At 52.3% G+C, this 25,292-nt stretch overlaps 1 protein-coding gene across 1 annotated transcript in view; it reads left to right on the plus strand.

Annotated features, from left to right (window-relative positions):
- Positions 1-8,827: 8,827 nt before the first annotated feature.
- Positions 8,828-25,292, plus strand: part of RAB10 (RAB10, member RAS oncogene family) — a 44,089-nt gene continuing 27,624 nt past the window's right edge. The window contains exon 1 of the mRNA XM_069850731.1: positions 8,828-8,991. Coding sequence (XP_069706832.1) covers positions 8,865-8,991 — 127 coding nt within the window. The 5' untranslated portion in view covers positions 8,828-8,864. The remainder of the gene's footprint in view (positions 8,992-25,292) is intronic.

Raw genomic sequence — 25,292 nt, forward strand, 5'->3', positions numbered from 1 at the left:
GGGCAGGGACCCCCATGCCACCCAGTTCTGCCTGTGCCATGGGACAGGGACCTCAGTGCAGCCTGTGCCAGGTCCCCGGTGTGGCTGTGGGGCAAGGTGGGGCTGCCCATGTGGCCAGCAGCAGGGACGCGGTGGCCCTTGCCCTTATCCCAGGGGGGCTCTGCTGGCTGTGGGCATGGGATGGGGCTGCACCCTCTGAGCCCCCATCTCCCACGGACACACAGCCAAGCTCTGCTCCAAGGTGATGCTCCACACTGGGAAAAATGCTTGAAAATGCCAGATAAGCCAATTCCCAGCCCTCGTGGGTGGCCAGGAGGAGCTGGGGGGGCCGTGGCTCCATGTGTCCCCAGCTGCTGGGACACCCAGCACCATCTGTCCGGGGGCAACCCCCAGGGTGAGGTATCTCCTGGAACTGGGGGTCTGAGGCTGCCAGGACTTGGCAAAGGTGGGGCCAGAGTTGTTAAGGAATTAATGGGGAGCGGGAGGGAACCCTGCCAAGCTGAGCAGGATTCTGGCAGTGGCTCCAGTGCCGCTGGAAGCGAGGACGGAGGCTGCAGTGATGCGGGTGGCAGCGATGGAGAGCCCTACAGCTTGATGCCCGTGGCACCGTGACAGGGAATGAGCACTGGGTGCTGGAAGCAGGGTGCCAGAAGAGCTTGCGATGCCCTTCCAAGTGTCTGCCCCAGCCTTTCGGGTTTCCTGGCTGCTGACCCGAGCAGCAGCATCAGCAGCCACGTGGGAGGGACCGGACACCCAGTGCTGGCACTGGAAGTGATGCTCTGAACCCTGCGGTATCTGTTCCATCTCCTTCACCACTGCAGCCCCCAGGGCAGTTGGATTATCCTGGGCTCTCCACTGGGGCCATGAGGAAGGGGAAAGGGTGCAGGGATGCACTGGGACCTGTCCCCTGTGCCCCAGGGCAGCAACTCCCTGAGCCACCAACAGCCCTGTCTCCTCAGAGGCAGATGGTGCTCAGCACCCAGAGCGGGGCTGGATGGTGCTGCCAGCTCCCTCCCTCCTAAACCCTTCAGCGACTCATAGAATCATGGAATGGTTTGGGTGGGAAGGGACCTCAAAGCCCGTCCAGTTCCAAGCCCCTCCATGGGCAGAGACACCTCCCACTGGATCAGGTTGCTCCAAGCTCCATCCAACCTGGCCTTGAACGCTTGCAGGGATGGGGCAGCCACCACTGCTCTGGGCAACCTGGGCCAGGGCCTCCCCACCCTCACAGGAAAACATTTCTGCCTAAGATCTCATCTCAATCTCCCCTCTTGCAGCTTCAAACCATTCCCCCTCGTCCCATCCCTGCACTCCCTGATCAAGAGCCCCCCCCCAGCTTTCCTGGAGCCCCTTTCAGTCCTGGGAGTTTCCCCGCAGCCTTCTCTTCTCCAGGCTCAACGACCCCAACTCTCTCAGCCTGTCCAAGATTGTCTCGAAGCTGCTCTGATCGTGGCCTCAACTAAGGGTTGGGATGCAAAATGGGGCTGGTGCCGCTTGGTCTCCAAGCTGGGCTGGATTAGATTAGAGGTCTTTGCAGGCTGAATGATTCCATGATTCTAAGATTCACCCTATATCGAAAGCAGGGGAGCTGAAGGGGCAAGCGCAGCTCATACCAAGCCAGGATTTAGGATGGATCTGTTTGCCGGCAGCTGACTCCTCTATAATTAGACGGCAGCAGTGGTATGGGAGCCAGCTCTGGGCGTGGAGCTCCAACCTCATCCCATCCACACGTGGGTCATTAAAGGAAACTGCACATTTTCCAAATGACCCCCGTATGCTTCAAACAACCAGGAGAGTGATGAGCTGCATGTCCTGATGAATGAGAGATTAGGAATATAAGGTGCTAGAAGGGGCTGCCCTTGAGGAGAAGATGCTCTGACTCAGCCCCAGAGTGTGAATCCCATCAGGATGTGGGGCTGCATGGCTTAGCCATATCTTGTGCCACTTTTCTGATTACTGGGGGAGTGGGAGGGGGTTGGAAGGAACTGCAAACCTGCCTGGCTTTGGGGCGGCAGGCTGGGAGCCTACATGTGCCCAATGTCCCCTGTCTGCAGCCCCCAAGCCATGTCCCAGCTCTGTCCTGACTCCTGCATCCCCCGAGGGAGCTCTGCAGCCACTTACAAGGTCCTACAGCCCCAGGCTGTTCCCCACTGTCCCTCTTTCCATCCCACTCAAGCTGAGAGAGGGAAAGAGGGATGGCTGGCAGCCACATGGGAGGCTCCAGGCTGTTATCTTGGATCCGGGTTTCCGACTGATGTGGTGTGAGCAGTGTGTGTAAGGCGACTTGACCAGCATCGTTGCTTGGAGATTAAAGGATTTCCTAATCTGCTGGCAAGATGGAATTGAAAGAGGCAGAGCTCTGGTTGCACAGCACTCAACAAATTCACTGGGATGCTCCCACACTCCTTTGAAATCCCTCCTCCCAGGAGAATAAATCCCCAGTGAGCATGGGGTGGGCCCTTTCCTACACTGATGCAGTGACTGATGCTTCATCTTCCTTTGTAGGTAGCTGCTTATTCATGGTTAATGTGCTTTTGCAGAGCCCTTCACTCAGCGGCCGCGAGCAGCTTTGCAAAGAATAAGGAACTGGAGGTGACTCTGCCTCTGGGCTGGATTCACAGCGAGTCCCCGGGTGCTGGGGGAAGAGGTGCTGCTGCTTGCGGAGGTCCAAGCATCATTTGGCGGTGATGGCGAGTCAGCGACTGCTGCATCTCAGTCTCTTGTTCTGATCGCTGCTCCGCTCCCTGGTGAAAACCCTCAGCAAACAAGGCAGTGACTGGCTCTGCAAAGCACTGACAACAACAATGTGGAGCTTCTTCCCCGGCTCGCCGGCAGCGTGGGACCATGACCCAGCGGAAGCAAGCGATGTTCCAACTGGAGGGCAGAAGCTTCTGGCAGCGGACAGAGGGGCTGGACCTCTTGCAGGGGAGGGGCTGTCCTGGGGCGGCAGAGGCACAGGAGGATTAGATGAGATATTGCAAAGAAATGTTTTGCTGTGAGGGTGGGGAGGCCCTGGCCCAGGTTGCCCAGAGCAGTGGTGGCTGCCTCATCCCTGGAGGTGTTCCAGGCCAGGTTGGATGGGGCTTGGAGCAACCTGATCCAGTGGGAGGTGTCCCTGTGCATGGAAGGGGGTTGGAACTGGATGGGCTTTGAGGTCCCTTCCCACCCAAACCATTCCATGGTACTATGACTGAGGTCCTTAAGCATTAAACCTGGGGAAGGAGCCCCTGCTGATACAAGCTGTAGTTAAGAGATAAGTAGTAGAATTAAATTTCATCTAAGCAATTGGGTTTTTTGAAGGTTAGACAGAATGTCCTTCTGATCGCATGTTTTCTTTCTCCGAGAGCAGGTTTTCTTTTGGACAGTTTCTTTCCGTGACACTCTTTATTCTTTGAGGATGATAACACCCTGTGTGAAGTACAATCTGTGCTGAACAGGTGTCTCTTTTTCTCTAACCACCTCTGGAATCCCTTCTTACCTTTGAGGCAAGGTCAAGCAGGGAGCTAGAGCCAGCTCCAAATTAGAAAGAGGTTTAACTTTTGCGAAGTTTCACAATAACATTAGAATTAGACCTTGGAAAATAAGAGACGACGCATAAGATTTCCAGGGAAATTTATCCATATGCCTGTAAGTGGCAATGCACTCTGTCCCAGCTCTTGTCTTGCTGCACATGATGGATGGAGATCACTCCATCACATTGACCAGGCCTGATAAAGGATGCTCGCTTTCTAAAACTCCAAAACAAGTCTTAGAGAGTTTATTTGCCGGCATTTTCAGTATCATTGTGTGTGCATGGCCAAGGTCTGACCTGTTGCGCAGAGCCAGACAGGGCAGTGACAAGGGCAGAAAGCTCCTCGATGCGTCCCAGCACACTGCCCACCACTGGGAAGAACCCTGCCAAGCTGCCTCTGCCTCACCAGAAGCTGAGCTGAGGTGACTGTGCAGAAATCGGAGCTGTGCCCAGCACAGTGAGCCCTCTGCCAATGGTGCACTGGGCTCTGCGTGACCTTTGCATCCTCTCTGCCGCCTGGAAGTGCTGACCAAGTCCTTCTGCTCTTGGTGAGGTGGTGCCAGCTGGAACAGAAAATGCCAGAGAGGGTCCTCATTTCCAGTACGAGGAGTTGCCTTTCTAGTTCCTCTTATTCTCTTGCTGTTCACTGCAGCCCTGCCTGGGAGGCAGATGGGGAAAGAGGCAGGGACGTGTGATCCGAGGGGGTGAAAGCCCAAACAGCATCCTGTGGCCTTTTCAGAAGTTTCTCCATCTGGCTGTGTGGAGGGTGGCTGGGAAGCCTGGCGAGACCCAACAAAAGAAAAGAAAAGAAAAGAAAAGAAAAGAAAAGAAAAGAAAAGAAAAGAAAAGAAAAGAAAAGAAAAGAAAAGAAAAGAAAAGAAAAGAAAAGAAAAGAAAAGAAAAGAAAAGAAAAGAAAAGAAAAAGGGAAGGGGAAAGGGAAAGCAGCATGGGCGACTCCTTGCATGGTTTTTACTTCTACTTCCCAGGAATCCATAGTTCCAACAAAACTTATTTCTTATACTGGCCTCTCCAGAGGTGTCTCCAAAAACTCACCCAGCTCCTGGGTATAGTTTGGTATGTATCTATTTAGTTCCTTGCCTCAACAACAACAGTGAGATCAAAAAGGCAGCTGGGTGCTGCGTGTGCCTGCAGCTGGAGGGGTGGCTGGAGTTCAGATCTCCTGGCTGGGCCAGGATGCTTCCAGCATGGACCACACTGTGGTCACCGCTGCAACCAGGAACACTGTCATACAGCAGCATCTGGAGCAACATCAACCCCTTTTCTGCTCCTCCTCAGACAGTGTGCAGAGCATCTGAGGCTTTTAGCACCCCAGCTCCATTAGGCTCTTCTGACACGAGGGTTGGGTGCCATCTGTTCCTGAAGTGGTGGGACCTGCAGGTGAGCAGGTCCCATCCTTGGAGGTGTTCAAGGCCAGGTTAGATGGGGCTCTGAGCAACCTGATCCAGTGGGAGGTGTCCCTGCTCATGGCAGGAGGTGGAACTGGATGGGCTCTGAGGTCCCTTCCCATCCAAACTAGTCTATAATGCTATGATTCTATGACTGGGCAGACTGTGTTGGGGGGGTCCATGGGAGCTCACCCCTCCAGGTGAAGAACCAGAAATGGTGGGACCACCCTCTCCTCAGCTGGCCCAACCTATGCCCACGGTCAAGCACTAAAGCCCCTGTGTCTGCCTTGGCTGGAGGAGGAGTTGGAGAAAACAAAGCCGCTTGTTCGCTGCAGTGGTGGGGCTGTGGATGACTCCTGGCTGACAAAGCTCTCATCTATCCCTGTGCACATCAAGGGCTGGGACTGCTTTGCCAGAGGGTTTCAGTAACCAGTGTGTCACCGCTCTCCTCAAGCAAACCTCCCCAAACTCAAATACTGTTGCACAATTTGCTTGTGATTCACTTTTCTACTCCCCACGGTGAGATCCGGAGGGCAGGCATCTGCGGTGCAGTGTCGCAACCCCCACTGTTCAGCTGTTCCTGGCAAGCGGGCTCTGACAGCCGGGAAAAGGCTGCTGGGTTCTGCTGACTCCCCCCTTCCACCACATTTGTAGAATCATGGAACGGTTTGGGTTAGAAGGGACCTCAAAGCCCATCCAGTTCCAACTCCCCTGCCATGGGCAGGGACACCTCCCACTGGATCAGGTTGCTCCAAGCCCCATCCAACCTGGCCTTCAACACCTCCAGGGATGGGGCAGCCACCACTGCTCTGGGCAACCCGGGCCAGGGACTCACCACCCTTGCAGTAAAAGATTTCTGCCTAAGATCTCATCTCCATTTCCCCTCTTTCAGCTGAAAACCGTTCTCCCTTGTCCTATCCCTGCACTCCCTGATCAAGAGCCCCTCCCCAGCTTTCCTGGAGCCGCTTTCCGTACTGGAAGCTGCTCTCTGGTCTCCCCGCCGCCTTCTCTTCTCCAAGCTGTAAAACCCCAACTCTCTCAGTGTGGCCTCATAGAGGAGGTGGTGCAGGCCTTGGATCATCTCCGTGGCCTCCTCTGGAGTGGCTCCAACAGCTCCGTGTCCTTCCTGTGCTGTGGACTCCAGAGCTGGACGCAGGGCTCCAGGTGGGATCTCCACAGAGCAGAGCAGAGGGGCAGAACCCCCTCCCTTGCCCTTGGATATCCCTCGCAGTGGGATACGCGAGACTTATTATTTCCTCCCTAGTATCCTGAAATATAAACTTCTTTGAAGTCCGCTAGTAAACTCCCTAGGACAAAAGGTTATTGTAAACGTAGATGCAAACATCTAGCACTGCGCTTCTGCTGATAAACCCTTGGGGAGTGACTGGGAGCTGCCTGCATCCCCAGTCGGTATCTGCGTCTGTGCCTTCACCACGGAGTTCTCTGGGGACGCGGGCGTTTCTCTCCTTATCTGCTCAGCCGAAGACAGAAGCATTTCATATGGTGCCCTTAAACTGAAACAGCGAATTGCTAAAAATAAACCTCTGTGAAGCTGCAAACTCCTGCCCTTTCTGCTGTGTCAGCTCCTGGAGAGAACCTGCTGTGAGAGTTCAAGGTTTCCTGGGGCAGGGGGTTGCGTCCTACTCACTGCAGGGTGTGAGAATTAATTGATAAGTTTTGCTGCAGCTGGTTTGTATGTTTAATTATCTTGTCATATAAATCTCTTTTATATCAAGAGATAATATGCAGACAGTCTCCAAACATGATGTTTAGTTGTCTAGCAAGATGTAGTTGTCTTAGGTCAAATGATAACCTGAAGGGAGTCTCCGGACATGGTCAAATTCTCCAAAAATATGAGAAATCTTGGAGAGATTTATATGGTTCTTTGTCTAAAACTAGTATATATACCTACTACTTTTGTAAGATGTTATGCCATTTTTAGAAGGCCATCCAATTCAGTGCTGAATTGTAAAATAAACATATTATTGCCTTTGCTTCAAAGACTTTGTCCTTTTTAATATTTTACCAGTGAATGTTTCTCACAGGGGCAAGCGCTCCTGCACGTGGGAGCCCTGGAGCCTGAGAAATCTAAATATAAAGGAAACTAATCCAAAATGCAAACACACGTTGAAGTGATGGGGTGTCTGGTAGCTCCCCATGATGGGGAGTGGCACCAAGTGGCTTCAGTGGTGACTCTGCAGCTTGGCTCTTGCCAAGGGTTCACTCTCCTGGTCATTCTGAGTGGAGGGTCCTATGGGGGCGGGGGCGCAGGCAGGACCTGGGGACAACGCAAGAGGGCAGAGGAGCTGGGGACACCCATGGGTGGGTGGGAGTCTGAGCGGGCAGAGGGGCCATGGGGGGATCAATGGGGTTGGGGGGGGACTGGGGGGCTAGGGGGAGTGGGGGAATCAAAGGGGCTGAGGAGGGGGACTGGGGAGCTAGGGGGAGTGGCCCACATTGCGTTGCTCGGGTCAGCACCTATGGGGGGGATGTTGGGGGGGCTGGGGTGGCCTTGTGGGGGGAGAGCACAGGGAAATGGAGGGTCAGTCGACTGTGGGTTGGGGCATGGGTTGGTTCAATGGGGAGCATGGGCAAATGGGGCCACTCGGGACAACGTCCAGGGGTGAGGGGCTATGGGAGGACTGGAGGGGGCACAGGAAGGTGGGGAGGGGGTTGGGGACTGAAGAGGGGGCCCCTGCAGTCAGTGCCCATGAATGGGGGACTTGGGGGGAGGTAGTCTATGGGAAGGCTGAGGGGGGCATGGGGAGGTCGGGGGGCTATGGGAGGGCTGGGGAGGGCATGGGGAGTTGTGGGGGGGAGCTATGGGAGGGCTGGGGGACCATAAGGAGGTGGGGAAGCTATGTGAGAGTTAGGAGGCATGGGGAGGTGGCGGAATATAGGAGAGTTGGGTGGGCATGAGGAGCTGACAGGAGCTATGGGAGAGCTGAGGGGCCATAGGGAGGTGGGGATGCTATGGGAGAGTTGGGGGGCACGGGGAGTTGGGGGAGTATAGGAGGGTTGGGGGCGCTATCGGGAATTGGGGGGAGCTATGTGAGGTGTTGAGGGGGGCATGGGGAGGTGGGGGGGCTATGGGAGAGTTGGGGGGACACGGGGAAGTGGGGATGCTATGGGAGAGTTGGGGGGCATGGGGAGTTAGGGGAGTACAGGAGAGTTGGGGGGAGCTATGTAAGAGGAGCAAGGGGCCTGCTCGGGGACTGGAGAGAGGGTCACCGCAATCACCACCCATGGGTGGGTGGGGGGCTCTGGGTGGACATACGGGGGCCGGGGCGGGGGGGCACGGCCAATGGAAGACGCACGAGGGCGGTGGGCGGGGCACGGGTGTGATTGGCAGGGGGCGCAGCCAATCAGCGCTCAGACACCGCAGTGGGCGGGGCAAGCGAGCGTCTGGCAGCCAATGAGAGCCCGGCGAGGGGACGGTGACGTCACCACGCGCGGCGGGCGGGAGCGGGCTCCCTGCGCCGGGCCGCGCCTTCCCCGAGGCCCCGGGCGGGGCGCGGTGCGTGGCCGCCTGCGCGGTGACGTCACGGCGTGCGCGCCGCCGCGTGCGCCTGCGCGGTGCCGGGGCCGTGGGGGGGGGGGGCAGCGCCTGGTGCGGAGAGGGCGCCGCGCGGGGCCGGCGAGGGGAGGAACCGGGGCCGGGCCGCACCGAACCGGGCCTCACCGAGGGGGTTATGAGCGCGGGAGCCGCGCCCTGAGCAGCGAGCAGCGGGCCCGTGGCGGCGCGGGCAGCGCGGGAGCCGCCCCGCGGCAGGGAAGCCATTTTGTGCGGCCCCCTCCTCCTCCTCCTCCTCTTTCTCCGCCCTCAGGAGCGGCGCGGCCGGTGCTGCCGGGCCGGGGTGGGCGAGGGGAGCCCGGTGAGAGGCGGGGGAGCCGCGGGGGGGGTGGGTGAGCGGGCGGGGGGGGCCCCCGGCGGCCGCGCCTCCCCATGGCGAAGAAAACCTACGACCTGCTCTTCAAGCTGCTCCTCATCGGGGACTCGGGGGTCGGCAAGACCTGCGTGCTCTTCCGCTTCTCCGACGATGCCTTCAACACCACCTTCATCTCCACCATCGGTCAGTGAGCCCCGCTTCGGGCTGTCCCGACCCCGGCCTCGCAGTTTCGGGACGTGCTTCCCCCCTCCGCCTCCCAGGCAGCCCCGGGGATCCCCCCCCGCCCCGCATCCCCGCCCTCCCAGGCAGACCCAGAGACTGTGTGTCCCCTCCCCTGGGGTTTCAGGCCCTGCTCGCCCCTCTGTGACAATCGCAAAGACCCCTTTTCCGCCCCCCCAGGGCTGTCCCGGCTTGTCCTCGCACCTTCAGGCTGTGCTCCCCCTCCCCAGCAGCCCCCAGGGAACCCTCGAATTCTCACTCCAGGGCTGGCCCCGCCTGGCCCCGCAGCTTCAGGCCCTACTCTCCTCCCCGTGGCAGCCCAGGGGACCTCCCCACCCCTCCTCACTGTGGGATCCCAGGCACGCCCAGCACCGCCTATGCTGCAGGGAGGAACCGTTCAGTTTATCCCAAGAGCCAAGCCCTGAAGCTTTCATCATCATAGGTAACCGTGCACTAGCCTATACCACCTGTCCTCTCCTTGCCTGGCTCCTGCCCTCCTAGGATCTCCAGCCCCACATGCTACCGTCGAGGTGGGGTTGCGGTCCCTGCACTGTCCTCTCACCGCCATCAAGGTGGGGTTGGGGGCCCTGCGCCGTCCTCTCACCCCTGTCGAGGTGGGGTTGCTGGCCCCGCGACATCTCCTTGCCGTTGTCACAGTGGGGTTGTCATTATCTTCTTCAGTCCGTGCTGTGGGATGGACCTCATACCTGACATCCTTTCTTCCTCAGAGTTTTGTTTTTACTCTCCTGAGCACAGTCTTCTTGCATGAAGAGTTCAGGTCAGCAGCTTCTGATTCTCTTGGAGACTGAGGCTGGCAATTTAAGAGAATTCCTACCTTCTCTCTTTTCCGAAAACCCCACTGATGTAAGATGCATGGATCCCTACACCTGAAAAAGGAAAATATTTTTGGGGAGGGATGAATCTCCACAGATCCTTGAAAGGAGGTTGAAAGCCAGGCTGGTGCTGGTCTCTTCTTCCAAGCAACAAGTGATGAGAGGAAATGGCCTCAAACTGTGCCAAAGGAGGATTGCATTGGATATTTGGAACAATTCCTTTACTGAAAGAGTGGTTAGGCACTGGTAGTGGCTGTCCAGGGCAGTGGTGGAAGAAGAAGGTGTTAAACTGTGTGGCTGTAGCACTTGGGGACATGGTTTAGTTGTTGTCGTAGGGTTGGGCTGACAGTTGGACTGGATGAGCTCAGAGGGCTTGTCCAACTTTAATGATTCCATGATTCTATAAATCGTCTCTGGCTTTTGGTGCTCGATACAAGTCCCTGAAGTGATTTGCCATATGGCTCTTTGCTGAGTGGAGGAGGAAAGGGTATTAGTGTAAACCAGCACTAGGTGTGGTTTCACTCTTGTGTCCTTCCTCAGCAGTGTTGAAACATCACCCCTAAAATCACAGTTTGGGCTGCAAGATATCAAAAGCTGCTCTTAAACCGTGGGTAATTTAGAAGAAGGAAGTGTCAAGACATGGTTGCTGCCTCAAAGCTCTTTGGGCCTCAACTTGGGGTTTGGCTTAACTGTTTCGGGGTGTCTGACAGTCGGTTGATCTCATCCCTTGCCATCGCATTCCTTGCCTATGGAAGGCTGTGTTTGTTTTGCTGCCGTGGCCGTAGTGTAATTCTGCGCTGCTTGGCAAATTCTCGCCTGGATCACATGGCGTTTGGTGCTTTCAGAGTTTGCTGGGCAGGTTTATTTCAATTCTCAGTTAAAAATAGTCGGCGTCTTAGTTAAGAAGTCAGCAGAGGCATGGTGTCTCCTGCTCCAGTGCTCTGGCTCTTTAAGCAATTAATGGGTTTGGTAATTAGTTCTTGGTCTCTGTCACTGCAGGTTTTGAGTGTTGAAGCAGAATTATCATCAGGCTTAGCAGCAAGTGTGCATGGACAGAGGTTCTGGGCAGTCAAACCGATTGGGAGCAGTGGGCTTTTGTTGCTGGAGTCATCACAGATACTGTTTGTGGGGAATGTACTGGGTTTATGTCCCAGGCTCTGAGCAAGTTGTCTGGTTGCAGCAGCTATGGACACCACTGGGCACTGGTTGATGTGCTGGATTTGCATCTTCATGGGGGGATTTAGCACACTTTGGGGATACAAATAGTTTTTCTGTGTGGGGCTGAATTCCAGATGCTTAACTGCCTAAGGATCACAGAATCAGAGAATGGTTTGGGTTACAAGGGACCTTAAAGCCCATCCAGTTCCAACCTCCTGCCATGGACACAGACACCTCCAACTGGATCGGGTTGCTCCAAGCCCCATCCAACGGGGCCTTCAACACCTCCAAGGGTGGGGCAGCCACCACTTCTCTGGGCAACCTGGGCCAGGGTCTCACCAAATGGCTTAGACGTATCATTTCCTTAGCTCTTCTGTCCATAATCCTTTCACGAGGCAAACTGCTGGGAAAGCATCCGGTATGGGCACAGTCAGCTGAGAGGGAATTTGCACCTTAGCACTGTTAAAACGCAGCCCATCCATGAAGGAAAAATCCCAAAGTGGATTTAAAACATCTACCCGCTCCGTTTTCCTCCACATCGTTACAACGAAGCAATTGAGGAATCCATATGAAAATCTGTAGTCCTGAATTTCCACGCGGAGTTCAGGCTTTCTCCCAGTGGCGAGGGCAGCAGTGGCAATCTGGAAAGGGAACACGGAGCCTGAGAAGGTGCTGTGCCTGGTGGTACCTGCCGTGAGAAATGCCACCACCGTAGCTGCGCAGTGTGGACTCGTTTTGCAGCCGGAAGAGGAGAGTTCCAGGAAAAGCCTCGGACGGAGTCTTTGACTTGTAGCAACAAGGAAGTAGATTCCCAAAGCGCTTGTGGGCGTAATAGGTGAAGGTGACTGGATTATTGGCTGGAACTCTCCTTATATTTAAAAAATGATAGCAGTCGGCAGCTTGTTAGCCCTGATTCGTAGTCTTGTGTGTGCCTTGAGTTCCAGCAGCAACCAGAGAAAGCATGGAAAATGTGCTGGCCGCTGCAGGGAGGGACTGGTTCCATCTTTCAGGTCTTCATAGGAAAAGAAGAGTCTCAAAGAACATTGACACCAGCCTCTGTCTATAAAATATGAGTGGTGGGAGTGGTTTAATTCCATCAAACCAAAGGCTTGTCTGCCTGTGTAAGTGAGGATACAATAATAATGCGTTTCTACATCACGTTAGGAACTTATATTCACTTGCTCTTCATCTTTACTCATTTTGAGTGTGACCCATGATGACACTTTGGCTGTAATTTACTCTTGGTGTGCTGTCTTTGACATTTGACTTTGGATCACTTCAATCTAATGTTTCCTGCTAAAACAGCAGTTAAGCTTTTGGATGGGATGAGGCAAATGATTTCATTACCCGGTCTAGAGGTGCTATAAATAATCCGGGTGGCTGTTCTTGCAAGAATCCCTAAGTCATCGTAACCTCCCTGGAGAGAGCAGGGGCCTTGTCCTCAAACACAGTATAAAGGGAATAAACTGTAGAAGACCAATCTGTCACAGACTATTCTTGTTTTTAATAGCTCTTCCTTAATTCTCTGGTGCAAAAGTATGTATGACCTCTTTTTCCTGTGAAATTGTGGTGAATTTTCAGTGGTGCTCTAAAGAGTCTCTGCAGCCGGGTCAGGTCTAACGATGTCAGCTCTTCCTCTGGGCCCTGGTGTGGCTCCCTGGGGCTCTGAAGCACTGGAGGCTGCACAAACACACTGCTACCTGCTCTTCCCAAGCTACCAATTTTAGCTATTTCTCTGCTGCCACTTGTGCTACCAGCAGATTTCCTCTATTTTTGATGTTAAAAAGTCAGTATAAGTCACTTCCAGCCAATGTATGCTCGAGATCTTAATTTTCATCAGCAATATTTCTTTCACTGGCATTCAGTGTGCCGAGTTGATGGCAGTTCAAAATGTATTTCCAAAAAATGATCTGTGGGAGCTCTGCAAGCACACTTTGCAGAGCTGTCGAGGTCAGCAGCCCAAGCACTGGCCATCACTGCTGAGATACGAGCAGGTGAAGAGAGCTGTGCTGGCGAGGGACTCTGTCAGAGAATTGTAGAGTCATGGAATGGGCTGGGCTGGAAAAGACCTCAAAGCCCATCTGGTTGCACCCCTCTGCCATGGGCAGGGACACTTCCCACTGCATCAGGTTGCTCAAAGCAAGATCTCATCTCAGTCTCTGCTCATTCCCCCTCATCTTATCTCTGCACTCCCTGACCAAGAGCCCCTCCCTAGCTTTCCTGGAGCCCCTTTATCCTGGAAGCTGCTCTAAGGTCTCCCTGCAGCCTTGTCTTCTCTGGGCTGATCAACCCCAACTCTCTCAGCCTGTCCTTCATACAGGAGGTGCTCCAGCCCTCAGATCATCTCTGTGGCCTCCTCTGGACTTGCTCCAGCAGCTCCATATCTTTCCTGTGCTGATGACTCCAGAACTGGACACAGGGCTCCAGGTGGGATCTCACTAGAGCAGAGCAGAGGGGCAGAATCCCCTCCCTGGCCCTGCTGGTCCCACGGCTTTGGATGCAGCCCAGGATTGAGTTGACTTTCTGGGCTGTGAGTGCCCATTGCCAGCTCATGTTGAGCTTCTCCTCCCCCAGCACCCCAAGTCCTTCTCTTCAGGGCTGCACCCAATCCATTCTCCGCCCAGACCTCAAGCATATGGTTGCTGTTGTTTGACTAGGTGAAATGCAAATTATGATGAGTCACCGAAAATGTTTTCCCTTGAAATCCAACTACCCTTGGTAATGCGCTAGGGAGAATGAAGAGTTTGTGATCAGGGTGAGATCCACTGGAAAGGCTGCTGGTGCAGGTGGAGCTGTCATAGATCTTAACCTGTATGGAAGGCGCAGTTGTGTTCTGTATTCCTGGTCCACGCTGGTGCTGACTGCAACTGTGTAAACCCAGAGGGAGAGGTAAAATGCAGTCTAACGATGAAGTGTGATCACCCTGTGGTTTATTCTGAACATAGGAAGGTCTTGATGCCAAAGCTCTGCTAGGAGAATGCAAAGTGTTGTTGCTTTAAATGCAAAGGTATGTGAGAACAGTTTTATGAACTATTCTTTTTCAATTTTTTTAGTTCTTTTGCCTTTATTAGAAGTGATTTTGAGTTGCTTAGCACGTTCTTTGGAATCATTGCATATTGGTGCATTTACACAGTAAAATTCTTTAAAATCTGTCCTCAGCCCAGGAAGGACACAGACCTGTTGGCGCGAATCCAGAGGAGGCCACGGAGATAATCCTAGGGCTGGAGCACCTCGGAGGATGGGCTGAGAGAGTTGGGGATGTTCAGTCTGGAGAACAGAAGGTTTTGGGGAGACTTTAGAGCAGCCTTGCAGTACTGAAAGGGACTCCAGGAAAGCTGGGGAGGGGCTCTTGATCAGGGAGTGCTGGGATAGGATGAGGGGAAATGGTTTTCAGCTGAAAGAGGGGAGATTAAGATGAGCTCTCCGGAAAAAATGTTTTCCTATGAGGGTGGTGAGGCCCTGGCTCTCGTTGCCCAGAGAAGTGGTGGCTGCCCCATCCCTGGAGGTGTTCCAGGCCAGGCTGGATGGGGCTTGGAGCAACCTGATCCTCTGGGAGGTGTCCCTGCCCATGGCAGGAGGGTTGGAAATGGTGGAAATCAAAGTCCTTTCCACTCCAAACCATTCCATGATTCTGTGTCAAAAATAATAAAAATAGCAAGTGTCTCTGTGCATCCTGTGAGGATTTGTAGGCCTGTGTTTGTGGTGTATTAATATTGGGAAGAAAGGAGTCCCAGATAGAGAATGAGGAAATCTCAGTAGATTGTGAGAAAGCAAACTAGGCAGGAAATATTTTGAATTGTGAAAATGCTTTTTGCTGTGTGGTGGCTGCAGTGAAGTTTGAAAAACGAGTTTCTAGGTTCCTACAGCAGCTGAAAGTAGCGGGTTGGTTTTCCCTTGTATTCCTTTTTTTGTCTCATATTGGTGGCTTGTTGGCTTGTAGGAGCAGCAACCAGCTTTGAGTTCTGTTTGTACGGTGCCCAGGCTGTGGGTTCAGTTCCTATCTGTTTCCAGGCAGTTGAGTTAGGAAAAAAAAAGAAACCAAACAAAACCAACAAGCCTTCCCCTGCAATGAAGCCCCCATCCCAACTCTTGGTGCATCATTTCCACTGCATGGGGTCCAGAAATCATCAGGCAGCAAACCCCACTTTTACACACAGGTAATTGGGGTGTAAGTCTTGCTGTCTTGGGAAGATGTGGAGGGGAAGTTGTAAATGGGTTCAGAATTGAAAACAGAATGTCTGTGGATCCCTCAGTGACTGTTGGCCATGATGCTTTGGCTGTGGTCTCCATATTGGGAATCACCCAGTCTGGAGCCCAAGTGTTCTGGGAGTGCCTGAGTGACCTGGGCTGTTTAGTCTGGAGAAGAGGAGGCTGAGGGGAGACCTCATCACTCTCTGCAGCTCCTGGAAAGGAGATTGGAGCCAGGCAGGAGTCGGACTCTGCTCCCAAGTAACAAGTGGTGGGATGAGAGGAAATTACCTAAGTTCTGCCAGGGAGGTTTAGTTTGGATAGTAGTAAAGATTCCTTCACAGAAAGGGTGGTTCACCACCAACAGAGGCTGCTCAGGGAAGTGATGGAGTCCCAGTCCTCAGAGGAGTTCAAAAACCTTGTGGCTATGGCACTTGGGGACATGGTTTAGTTGACACGGTGGGGTTGGACTGGATGAGCTTAGAGATCTTATCCAGCCTTAATGATTCTGTGCTGAGCAGCAGTTCTGGTTGTGCCTGTCCTGTGGTGCTGGTCAGAAGCACGTGCATGGCTGTGCAGTGAATGAAGAGATGAAGAGCTGAGCTCGCTGGAAACTTCTTTTTTTAAACATGGCTGTTTTTCAGCTGGACTGGATTGGTTCCCTGATGTGGCTCCTTGTGTTTCCATATAAATCTGACATGACAGTGTGTACAGATCATCTGGGGACACGGAGCCACTGGAATAGGTGGTCCTCGGCCTGAGAGGTTACTTGTGAAAAGTCATTTTAGGGTTGCTGTTCCAGGCTAACAGAGCCCTCCGCAGCAGCTCCAGTGCTTGGCATTCCCTCCTCCCTGCTCCCAGAGTGAAATAAACCCTAAACTGGGCTTGCTCCTTGCCCTGCGCTGCTCCTGTCGTTGCCTCGGGGCAGAAGCAGATGGGAACGCTGCTGAACTCATTCCTGGAGCACATACCTGTGCGGTGGCAGCGCAGGACGTGCAGCTCTGCTGTCCTTGCACGGACGCGCTATTTATGTTCAGCCAAAACTGATAGGTGCTTGTTGGCTCCATGGGCTGAGTGTGATTGGAAGATGTGGAAAGGAGTGTGAAGGAGCATGTGGATACTGGTGGCTTCAGTTAAGTCAGGGCTTATTGCAGTCTTCCAGCACTGAAAGGAGCTACAGGAAAGCTGTGGAGAGGCTCTTGACCAGGGAGTGGAGAGATAGGACAGGAATGGTTTTTGGCTGAAAGAGGGGAGACTGAGGTGAGATCTTAGGCAGAAATGTTTTCCTGTGAGGGTGGGGAGGCCCTGGCCCAGGTTGCCCAGAGAAGGGGTGGCTGCCCCATCCCTGCAGTTGTCCAAGGTCAGGTTGGAGGGGGCTTTGAGCAGCTTGATCCAGTGGGAGGTGTCCCTACCTGTGGCAGGGGTGGAACTGGATGGGCTTTGAGGTTTCTCCTAACCCAAACCTTTTCATGACTATATGAGCTGTTGATGTAGCAAGGATAGAGTGAAGGAAGCAACTAATGTATTCTAAGATGAAGTGTTTGGGATCCATAGGGCAGGCCTGTAGTTTGTTATAACAGGCTGTCCTGGTAATCCCCACTCTGCAGCTGAGTTTTACAAGACCTAAGGAAATGCCTGTTGACATTGGTGGAAAAATTGTTCAGGAGCTGGTAAGCAGGGATGTAGCATTTGTTTCAGAACCCAAGGACTGGTTTTAGTACCTTGTGGAGTGATAAGCACAGCAGGGGGTTCAGAGATTTCCTGTTCTTGATTTACCTTATTCAAAAGAAAAATCAGTTACTACCTTCTCTTTATCCTAAGGAAATACTGAATATTTTCTGCCCTTAAAGTTAATATTGGTATTTAATTCAAGAATTGGTTTAGAGCCCATTGATAAATACCCTGTCAGGGGATAGGAAATATATAATCTGATGTCACAGGGGGGTTTCAGCTCATGCTGAGCAGAGGTTACCACTGGTAGCCAAGCGGTGCGGTGCGTGGGGCTCTGTCTGGGCAGGCCGTGCTCGCCGTACCTGCTCCTGGCAGCCCTCGGGAGCAGGGTGTGGGCTGCCGACTCCGAGCCAGTGGCAGCAGCTCGCTTCTGTCCTCCTCTCTGGAGCTGCGGAAAGGCAGCATGTTCCTGCTTGTTTGTGGTGCCATGGAGGGAAGAGTAGGAGAGTCTCGGGAAGGATGGTGGCTGCCAGGAAACCTCATCCCACCCGGGGCTCAGAAATACCTGGGAAGGACATTGGATGAGAGTAGGGTGCATGGAGTCTCCTGGCAGTGGCTGCCAATGCCTATTTTGCTATGGGGCCTTCTGATGGCTCATGGAGGAGTTTTTGTGTAACCCTTGCGAGGGGTTAAGGCGCTTTGGAAAGACTTTGTGAGAACCAGCTTGTCAAATTCCTGGTGCTGTGGGAATTCCCTGTCTGGCCCTGGGGAAATGGGAAGGAGACCATAGCTGCTGCTGCAAGTCTTGAATGTTTGGTGTTTCGGTACAACTGAACTGAGTGGGTTTTCTTTTCTGTGTGGGTTTAACTAGAGTCTTGTGTGGGTTTAGCTGGAAGTCTCTGCATGTTTTTGTTCATTTCTGTAGCTCAAACAACTCCAGGCTTTCTTTTTTGCTGGGATTGTGGCTGGTTTATACTGTGTAACCTGGAGAAACACTCATTTGTGTCTTGCATTTCCAAAACCTGACTGAACTCTCCCTGAGAGAGCCCTGCGTACTTTATTGCCCTTGAGCACACAATACCTACCCTGACAGCAGTACCTGTACGGATTTTCCTTGGGGATGCTTTTTTGAGTGGTGTATTTTCATGCCAGAAAAGATGGGGAGGGGCTCTTGATCAGGGAGTGCAGGGGGAACGGTTTTAAACTGAAAGAGGGGAGATTTCGGAAGAAATGTTTTCCTGTGAGGGTGGAGATGCACTGGTCCAGGTTGTCCAGAGAAGGCATGGATGCTCCATCCCTGGAGGTGTTGAAGGCCAGGTTGGATGAGGCTTTGAGCAACTGGATGCAGTGGGAGGTGTCCCTGTCCATGGCAGGGGTGTTGGAACTGGATGGGCTTTAAGGTCACTTCCCACGCAAACCATTCCATGATTCTGTGATTCATGTCCACACTAATGATTAGCCCTACAGGTAGCAGAGATAATGAAGCAGTTGTTGGATTAGAGTGGTGCTCTGAACAGCCTCTTCCTGATAATGTGGGTATGGAGTGATGTGCTGCTGGGAGCACCTCTTGTGTCACAGTTGGACAGGTCTGCGATCAGCATCATCCTCAGCCCAAAATCTGACCTTGAGGATCCTTACGAGACGTGGTTACGAAGCTGAATGTGCTGTGATAACTGTGGGTGTTTACCTGGGCAGGGCACTGCTTACTGGCCTGTCCTTTGATTCAGGAGGCTCAGAAGGTTTGGTAAAGCCAGTCTTGTCACCATGTCTCTTCTGTGGCTTAGGAGATCAAACTCATATTTCATTTAACATCCACTGAACAGAGTGTGCCTGGTCCACATAAAAAGTTGTTCTGCCCCCTGCGATGGCTCTGTCCTAACCTGGCCTCACCAGCATTTCGGTGAAGATGATTTTACACCAGTGGGAGTGAAGATGGTTTTACAGGTTGTTAACTTCAGGCTTCTGGATGTATGAATTAACTACTGATGTCTGACATGTCCATGAGCCAACTGTCGCCTCTCTGCCCTTCCAGCCATGGGCATATTCCCTGTTCCTTCTCACCACCAGCTGACTTCCTTGTAGGCAACTGACTTGGTTGCGCTTCTTAGAACTGTTTTACCCTTGCGGATATAAACATCCAAACCTCCATAATCAAAGCAAGCTGAGTGTGCTGGTTGCAGTATCTCAACGTTTACAGCTCCTTGGGCAGCAATCTTAATTTCACACCTTGCTGCAGTCTTCTGAAAGACTACTTCTCTTCTGAAAGGGGTTCCTCTGGCATAGCAAGCTTGTTACAAGCCAAGCTGTCAGCATGAGCTCTCTCTGGGCTCTGTCGGTAACCAGGGCAAGGGGAAAGGAGAAACTCCATCCCTCTGAGCATGGCAGTACCCACACATGCCTCTGTCACTGCAGAGGAAGCTCAGATGTCCAGAGTAAATATAGCTGTCTAATTGTTGGTTAAGTGAATCCCACTGTGAAACGTTTTCATCTCAATGTAACTTTTTGATCTTCCAAGTAAACAATTTATTTTCGTTTTGCTACTGAAGTTTCTGGCAAAGCCAAAGAACCAGTGAGTTCTTTGGGTTTTGTGGGACAGCATGGACCAGAAGAGCGAGTTCTCTGGGAAGCCTAGTGCTTCTTATTGCTGGTTTGGTGAGCAGGGCTGGTGGTGTGTGTGGGAGTGGGCTCAGAAATTCTGCCTGTGACATCATTAGGCTAGTGCCTGCTTCATCGTGGTGGCCACGTGCCACAGGGCTTGTATTCCAGTGTGCATAAGGCTTCCATCCAGCTGGAGAAGCAGGAGAATGCAGCTGCCGGGTCCCGTTCCCATGTGTTCACTGCCCAAGGCTGCTGCTGAGGATGAGAAGCAGTGGAACCAAGTCACAACTGGGAAGATTCCACCTGGTTACTGGGAGAAAATTGTGATGGTGACCTGCAACTGGAACAGAAATGTGGACAGCTGGTGGGATTGCTGCCCTTGGGGTGATGGAAACACTCCTAGGAGAGACCTTACGTTGCCATTGTCCTGATGGGGTTACAAGAGCGCATGCTACATGCTCTGCAGCCTGCCTCCATCTCCTTGGCTGCCCAGACAGGACCTGGATTGGGGGTCACAATTCCCAGTGTAGCAAAATTGTTGTTGGATCCCATCTGAAGTGCTACAATCTAGAGAGTTACTTTCTGGAAGTTGTCTTAGGATCTTCAGAGCATCAGATAATGGCCACCAGGTTTGCGAAGAGCTCCTAGCAAAGCCATTTCTTAAGGAAGGCGTGTGATGGCTTGCTCAGAGCAGGCTTGGGTGTTCTCAGATGGCTTTTGTGGGAGTGCTGGTGCTGCTGCTGAGCTCGGAGCAGCCGTGACTGTGGTCAGAGTTGCCATCAGTGTTGAAGTTTCTCAGCCTGCAGCTCAGGGTGCTGCTGCTCCAGCTACTGGTAAAACTCTTCAACCTCCATTCTTTCCGTGTGAATCCTGAGGTCGTTTTCTAGTATAGTCCCTTTCAATATTGAAGTTGGACGCTTAGTTGCAGAATAAACCTGGGATACAGGGAGCCAGGGCAGGTCCTTTGCTGACTTTCCCTTCAGGGCACTGAGAACTGAACCCTGGAGACTCCGTGGTGCTGTGCAAGTGAGCATCTGTTCTCATTGTCTTAAAATCACAGACTCATAGAATCATTAAGGTTGGAAAAGATTTCTAAGCTCATCCAGTCCAATTGTCAGTCCAACCCCACTGTGCCAAATGAACCATGTCCTGAAGTGTCTCGAGGCGTGGTGCCTTTTCACTGGAATGAGAGCCGGCGAGGTGCTACCGCGAGGCTTTTCTCTCTTCCAGGTGAGGTGAAGCTGCCTTGTTGCTGTGCACAGCAAACAAGAGAATCCAAACAAGTCTTACAGCCTCCAGCGCTGCTGTGGGAGAGTCCAGGGCTTTGGGGTAGCAGTAACTTCTGATTCTAGGTGTGTCTGGTGACAATCCTTCACGTTTTTCCACCCTTTCCAAACTCCTGTTTCTCAGGCTCTTTCTACAAGTTCAATTTGAGTGTCGCAGTATCAGTAATAGCTAAAAATAAGTGATAAAACTTAGTGATAAATGTGATGCTTCTGGGAAATATTGCAGCAATTGGCCTTTTGTTTTTACTTAAGGCTTTTTCCCTGCTAATCAGTTTGACGACACTGCCATTTGTCTTCTCACTCACTGGAGAACTTAGAGGCTGGGTAGAAACATCTGATGCTGGAATCACAGAATTGTAGAACGGTTTAGGTCAGAAGGGGCCTCAGAGCCCATCCAACCCCCTGCCATGGGCAGGGACACCTCCCACTGGATCAGGTTGCTCCAAGCCCCATCCAACCTGGCCTTCAGCACCTCCAGGGATGGGGCAGCCACCACTTCTCTGGGCAACTTGGGCAAAGGCCTCTCCACCCTCACAGCAAAACATTTCTGCCTAAGATCTCATCTCAATCTCCTCTCTTTCAGCCGAAAACCCTTCCCCCTCTTGTCCTATCCCTGCACTCCCTGATCAAGAGCCCCCTCCCCATCTTTCATGGAGCCCTTTTCGGTACTGGGAGGCTGCTCTAAGGTCTCCCTGGAGCCTTCTCTTCTCCAGGCTGAACTACCCCAACTCTCTCAGCCTGTCCACCTACGGGAGGTGCTCCTGCCCTTGGATCATCTCCGTGGCCTCCTCTGGGCTTGCTCCAAGAGATCCATGTCCTTCCTGTGTGGAGGACTCCAGTGTTGCAATACCTGATCTCTTCCAAGAATGAGGAGTTGGAGGAACTGTCAGGGTCACGCTGTGCTGTGCAGCTTGAGGTGTGGAAATAGTCTTACAGATTCCTTGAGCTTGGTGTAAACCAGAGATAAGTGCCTGCTGCCATACTCTGGCTCCATGAAGTCTCTGTTTCTGGATGCTGAAGGTTAATAAAGCTTTTTCTGAAACATGGGCGTATAAGTTGATATTCAGGAGCTGAACACGTCCTAAATCCTATGGCAGCTGCATCAGTTCTGTACGTATTGCGTTGTGCTTGTGTAGCGCAAATGATGGAGCTTTGAAGTCAAACACACCGTATTCAACACCAGACAATGCTGTTCTTGGGCGTCTGTGTAGAGAATGATAGGTGTGTCCTAAACCAGCAATTCCCTGCTGAAAACTTCACACGGAAAGGGCTGGGCCACGCCTTATCTCCATCGCCTTGTAAATGGTAGTGATGCTCAGATAGCATCTTAGACTGCTCTGCTTGGTGCTTTATTGATGTCACTGCATGTCTAACGCCAGCAATAACACGCTTTCCTGCTGTGGTGTACTCTAGGTGGCCTGATTTAGGCTACTTCCACAAATAATGGTGGTATTTCCTGTTTATAAGGACGGAAACCCATTTTTCCAGCAACGATGAGTTGCTTAAAAGCTTGTATATTCTTTTTGGTAAGCTGGAGAAGCCAGCTGGCAGACTGTTCCACCGGAGAAAACATGTAGAAGCCCTAGTGTAGGAACTGACTGGGCCTTGTAAAGATGCTTGGACTTCGACTAACTGCAGGCGTACTGGGAAGTGTAGAAAGTGTGGTGAGCTTCTGTTGCTCAGATATTGACAGTGAATGTGTTGTGCAAACAAGTGTCACAATGTGTTTGGAAACATCTGGAGGATCTCTGGCTTCTCAGCTCTGCTGTTCGGGTGGTACATGTGGGATGTTCCGGGGTATTTGGTGTCTTCCATCCACCGGCAGGGCTGAAAACCATCAAATGCAGATCCATGAGTTTATAGAATTGCAGAAGCATTGAGGCTTGAAAAGCCCTCTAAGCTCATCCAGTCCAACCATCGGCCCAGCTCCACCGTGATGATTAAACCATGTCCCTAGGTGCTACAGCCACACCGTTTTTTAACTCCTCCAGGGAGGGGACTGCACCACTGCCCGGGACAGCCTCTGCCAGGGCTTCACCACTCTTGCAGTAAAGAAATCGTTCCCAATATCCAGTCTAACCTCTCCTGGCCAACGTGAGGCCATTTCCCCTCATCCTATCACTTGTTCCTTGGGAGCAGAGCCTGACCCCTGCCTGGCTGCAGCCTCCTTCGGGAACTGCAAAGAGCGATGAGGTCTTCCCCCAGCCTCCTCTTCTCCACACTAAACAGCCCTAGGGCCCTCAGGCACTCCCAGAACCCTTGTTCTCCAGACCCTTCTCCAGCTCTTTCCCCTTCTCTGGACGTGCTCCAGCCCCTCAATGTCTTTCTTGTAGTGAGGGGCTTAAAACTGAGAGCAGAGCTCAAGGTGCTGTGCACCGATAGTGCGCTCTCCTGAAAGTTCTGTGGCCTGAGCAGGCAAGCAATGGTCTTGCCTTCCTCTCTCTGGTAGTTTTAGCAGCACAGAGTTTTAATTATTGAGAGAAGTAGCGACTGGTGTGAGTTTCTGCACTGCAGGAATGCGCTGCTATGGAAGCTGTGAGGGCAGGGAGCTGCTGGACTTTCCTTGGGCATAGCTGTTTCTGTCGAGTTGGCTGGCTCTGTAACGACCCCTAGGACATGGTGCCTGCCCCTTTGGTGAAGCCAGGGCTTTCCTGAAGGACTTTACTTTCCTTCATTTAGGTATGATCCTTCTTGTCAGTCTGCTGAGCATAAATTAGCCAGGGTAAGCGTTGCCTTGAGTTTGATTTTTATGTGATTTGAGGACACGATTACTGTCACAGCAAGTGGTGACAAATTGTGTTTCATAAATAGAAGCAGTTTATGTGACAGCAGGTTCCTGTACTGCATTTATTTTCCAGCTAACAGATATAGCCCAAGACATGCATGAAAAGTGATTTAATCAGTGGTAATTGAACTTGAATGTACTCAGCACCCATCCTTGGTGTTTTGGAGTAGAATTCCAATCAGATGTGGGTTTGTATGTGGACTATCAGCTTTCTGGAGTTTGAATCTTTCTCTGCTGTGACTTCAGATGTGGGAACTGGTGGGCCCCGTTGACAAAGGGATTCCCAGGGAGATGTAGCTGCTCCTTCGAATGCCCTCTGGTAAAGTTGTCTGCTGGCAGAGCTCTGCTACCCAGGCCACAAGTTTGAATCTGTCAGGTAATGAAAGCTGTAATGGCAGGGAATTGAATCATTCCTCAATCCTGGAATGAAATGACATCAAGCAGGGATTGTTGCTGCATGGGAACAGCTCTGAAGTTCGAGCTGTTTCTTGCTAAAGCTTCATTTCCTTCTTTTATTTTGCTTTACTACCTTGTGAATAAAACCCGTATTGTCTCTCCTGTCTCTTGGTATGCATAAAATATCTCTGAAATAGTTCCTTTGTTCCTGCTCTTTTGTTTGGTTTGTGGGAGCCTTGTGTAAGGTTTAGCTGCTGGGATAACAAACAGATAAAGTTCTTTTTTTTCTGGAAGAAGTAACCGTTTGTGTAGGAACTCTGCGTGGACCCGGACCTTATTGGTAGTGTAGGTGGTGTCCGCAGGGAGCTTTCTTTTTCTGTCTGAGTAGAGATGTTGTTACGTGTAAATTTGAACTCATTGACTTCTGAAACTCCTTCCCTGGAAGGAATATGGTTGAGGGAAGAGAGATCCTGCAGAACCCTCGCTGCTTGCTCTCTGTGGCCACCTCTGATCATCCCACTCAGCATGGCCTGTCGGGAACTGCCTAACCCTGAGTGGTACAGGCTGGATGTGGTTGGAGTTTAATAGACATCAGCTGTTCTAATGCTTGTAACTCCGAGAGGAGAGGGTAAGCAGCCTCTGGAGCTGGTGAGGGGGCTTCGGAACTGCTGAGATTGGTATGGAACTGGTTCTGGCCTGAGAATTGGCTTCTGTCCCCATTGTACAGGAAGGTTACTTGCCCCACAGTGAGACTCTGATGCTGCATCATCGTCTGAGATCTCAGTTGTGGTCTTCTCGGCGTGAATGTCAAGTAGACTCCCTGCACCCAAAACTGGTGGCAGCCGTTCTTTGAATACATAAGCTGAGTTGATGCTGAGGTGAAAGTGCCAGATGCTTAACTACTGGAAAAAGCTGTCACTTATGTCCAGAGCCTGCTCCCTGCACCTGTTTTACTGGGAAATGGTCCATGCTTCTGTTGTCTCCTGAACTTTTCCCAGGTCCCGGATACAGAGAGTGCTAGCTCAGAGGTAAATCCATGCCACAAACACATCGCCTACTCACAGAAGCTCCTGGGAGCTTTCTTTGCCATCAGTGGAATTGCTGCTGACTGTGGCCACAGCGGCTGTTCAGCGTGTAACGCCCTGTGGAGTTCCCAGGCACGGCTTTGGCAGTCAGAGCTCACCCAGAGTCCTCTGCCTTGAGGCTCTGCCGGAGGCAGAACACCCTGGGGTGCTTTTGTGCTGCCTCAGCCATCTCTCTCAGCTTAAATCACCAGCGATGCGTTTATTATCTCTGAAAGTGCAGCTGGAACTGCTGAGGCATGGATGCCTCTGCCTGTCACTCCCTGTG

Source organism: Phaenicophaeus curvirostris, chromosome 2 (genome assembly GCF_032191515.1).
Source record: "Phaenicophaeus curvirostris isolate KB17595 chromosome 2, BPBGC_Pcur_1.0, whole genome shotgun sequence".
In the NCBI taxonomy this organism is placed as follows: Eukaryota; Metazoa; Chordata; class Aves; order Cuculiformes; family Cuculidae; genus Phaenicophaeus; species Phaenicophaeus curvirostris.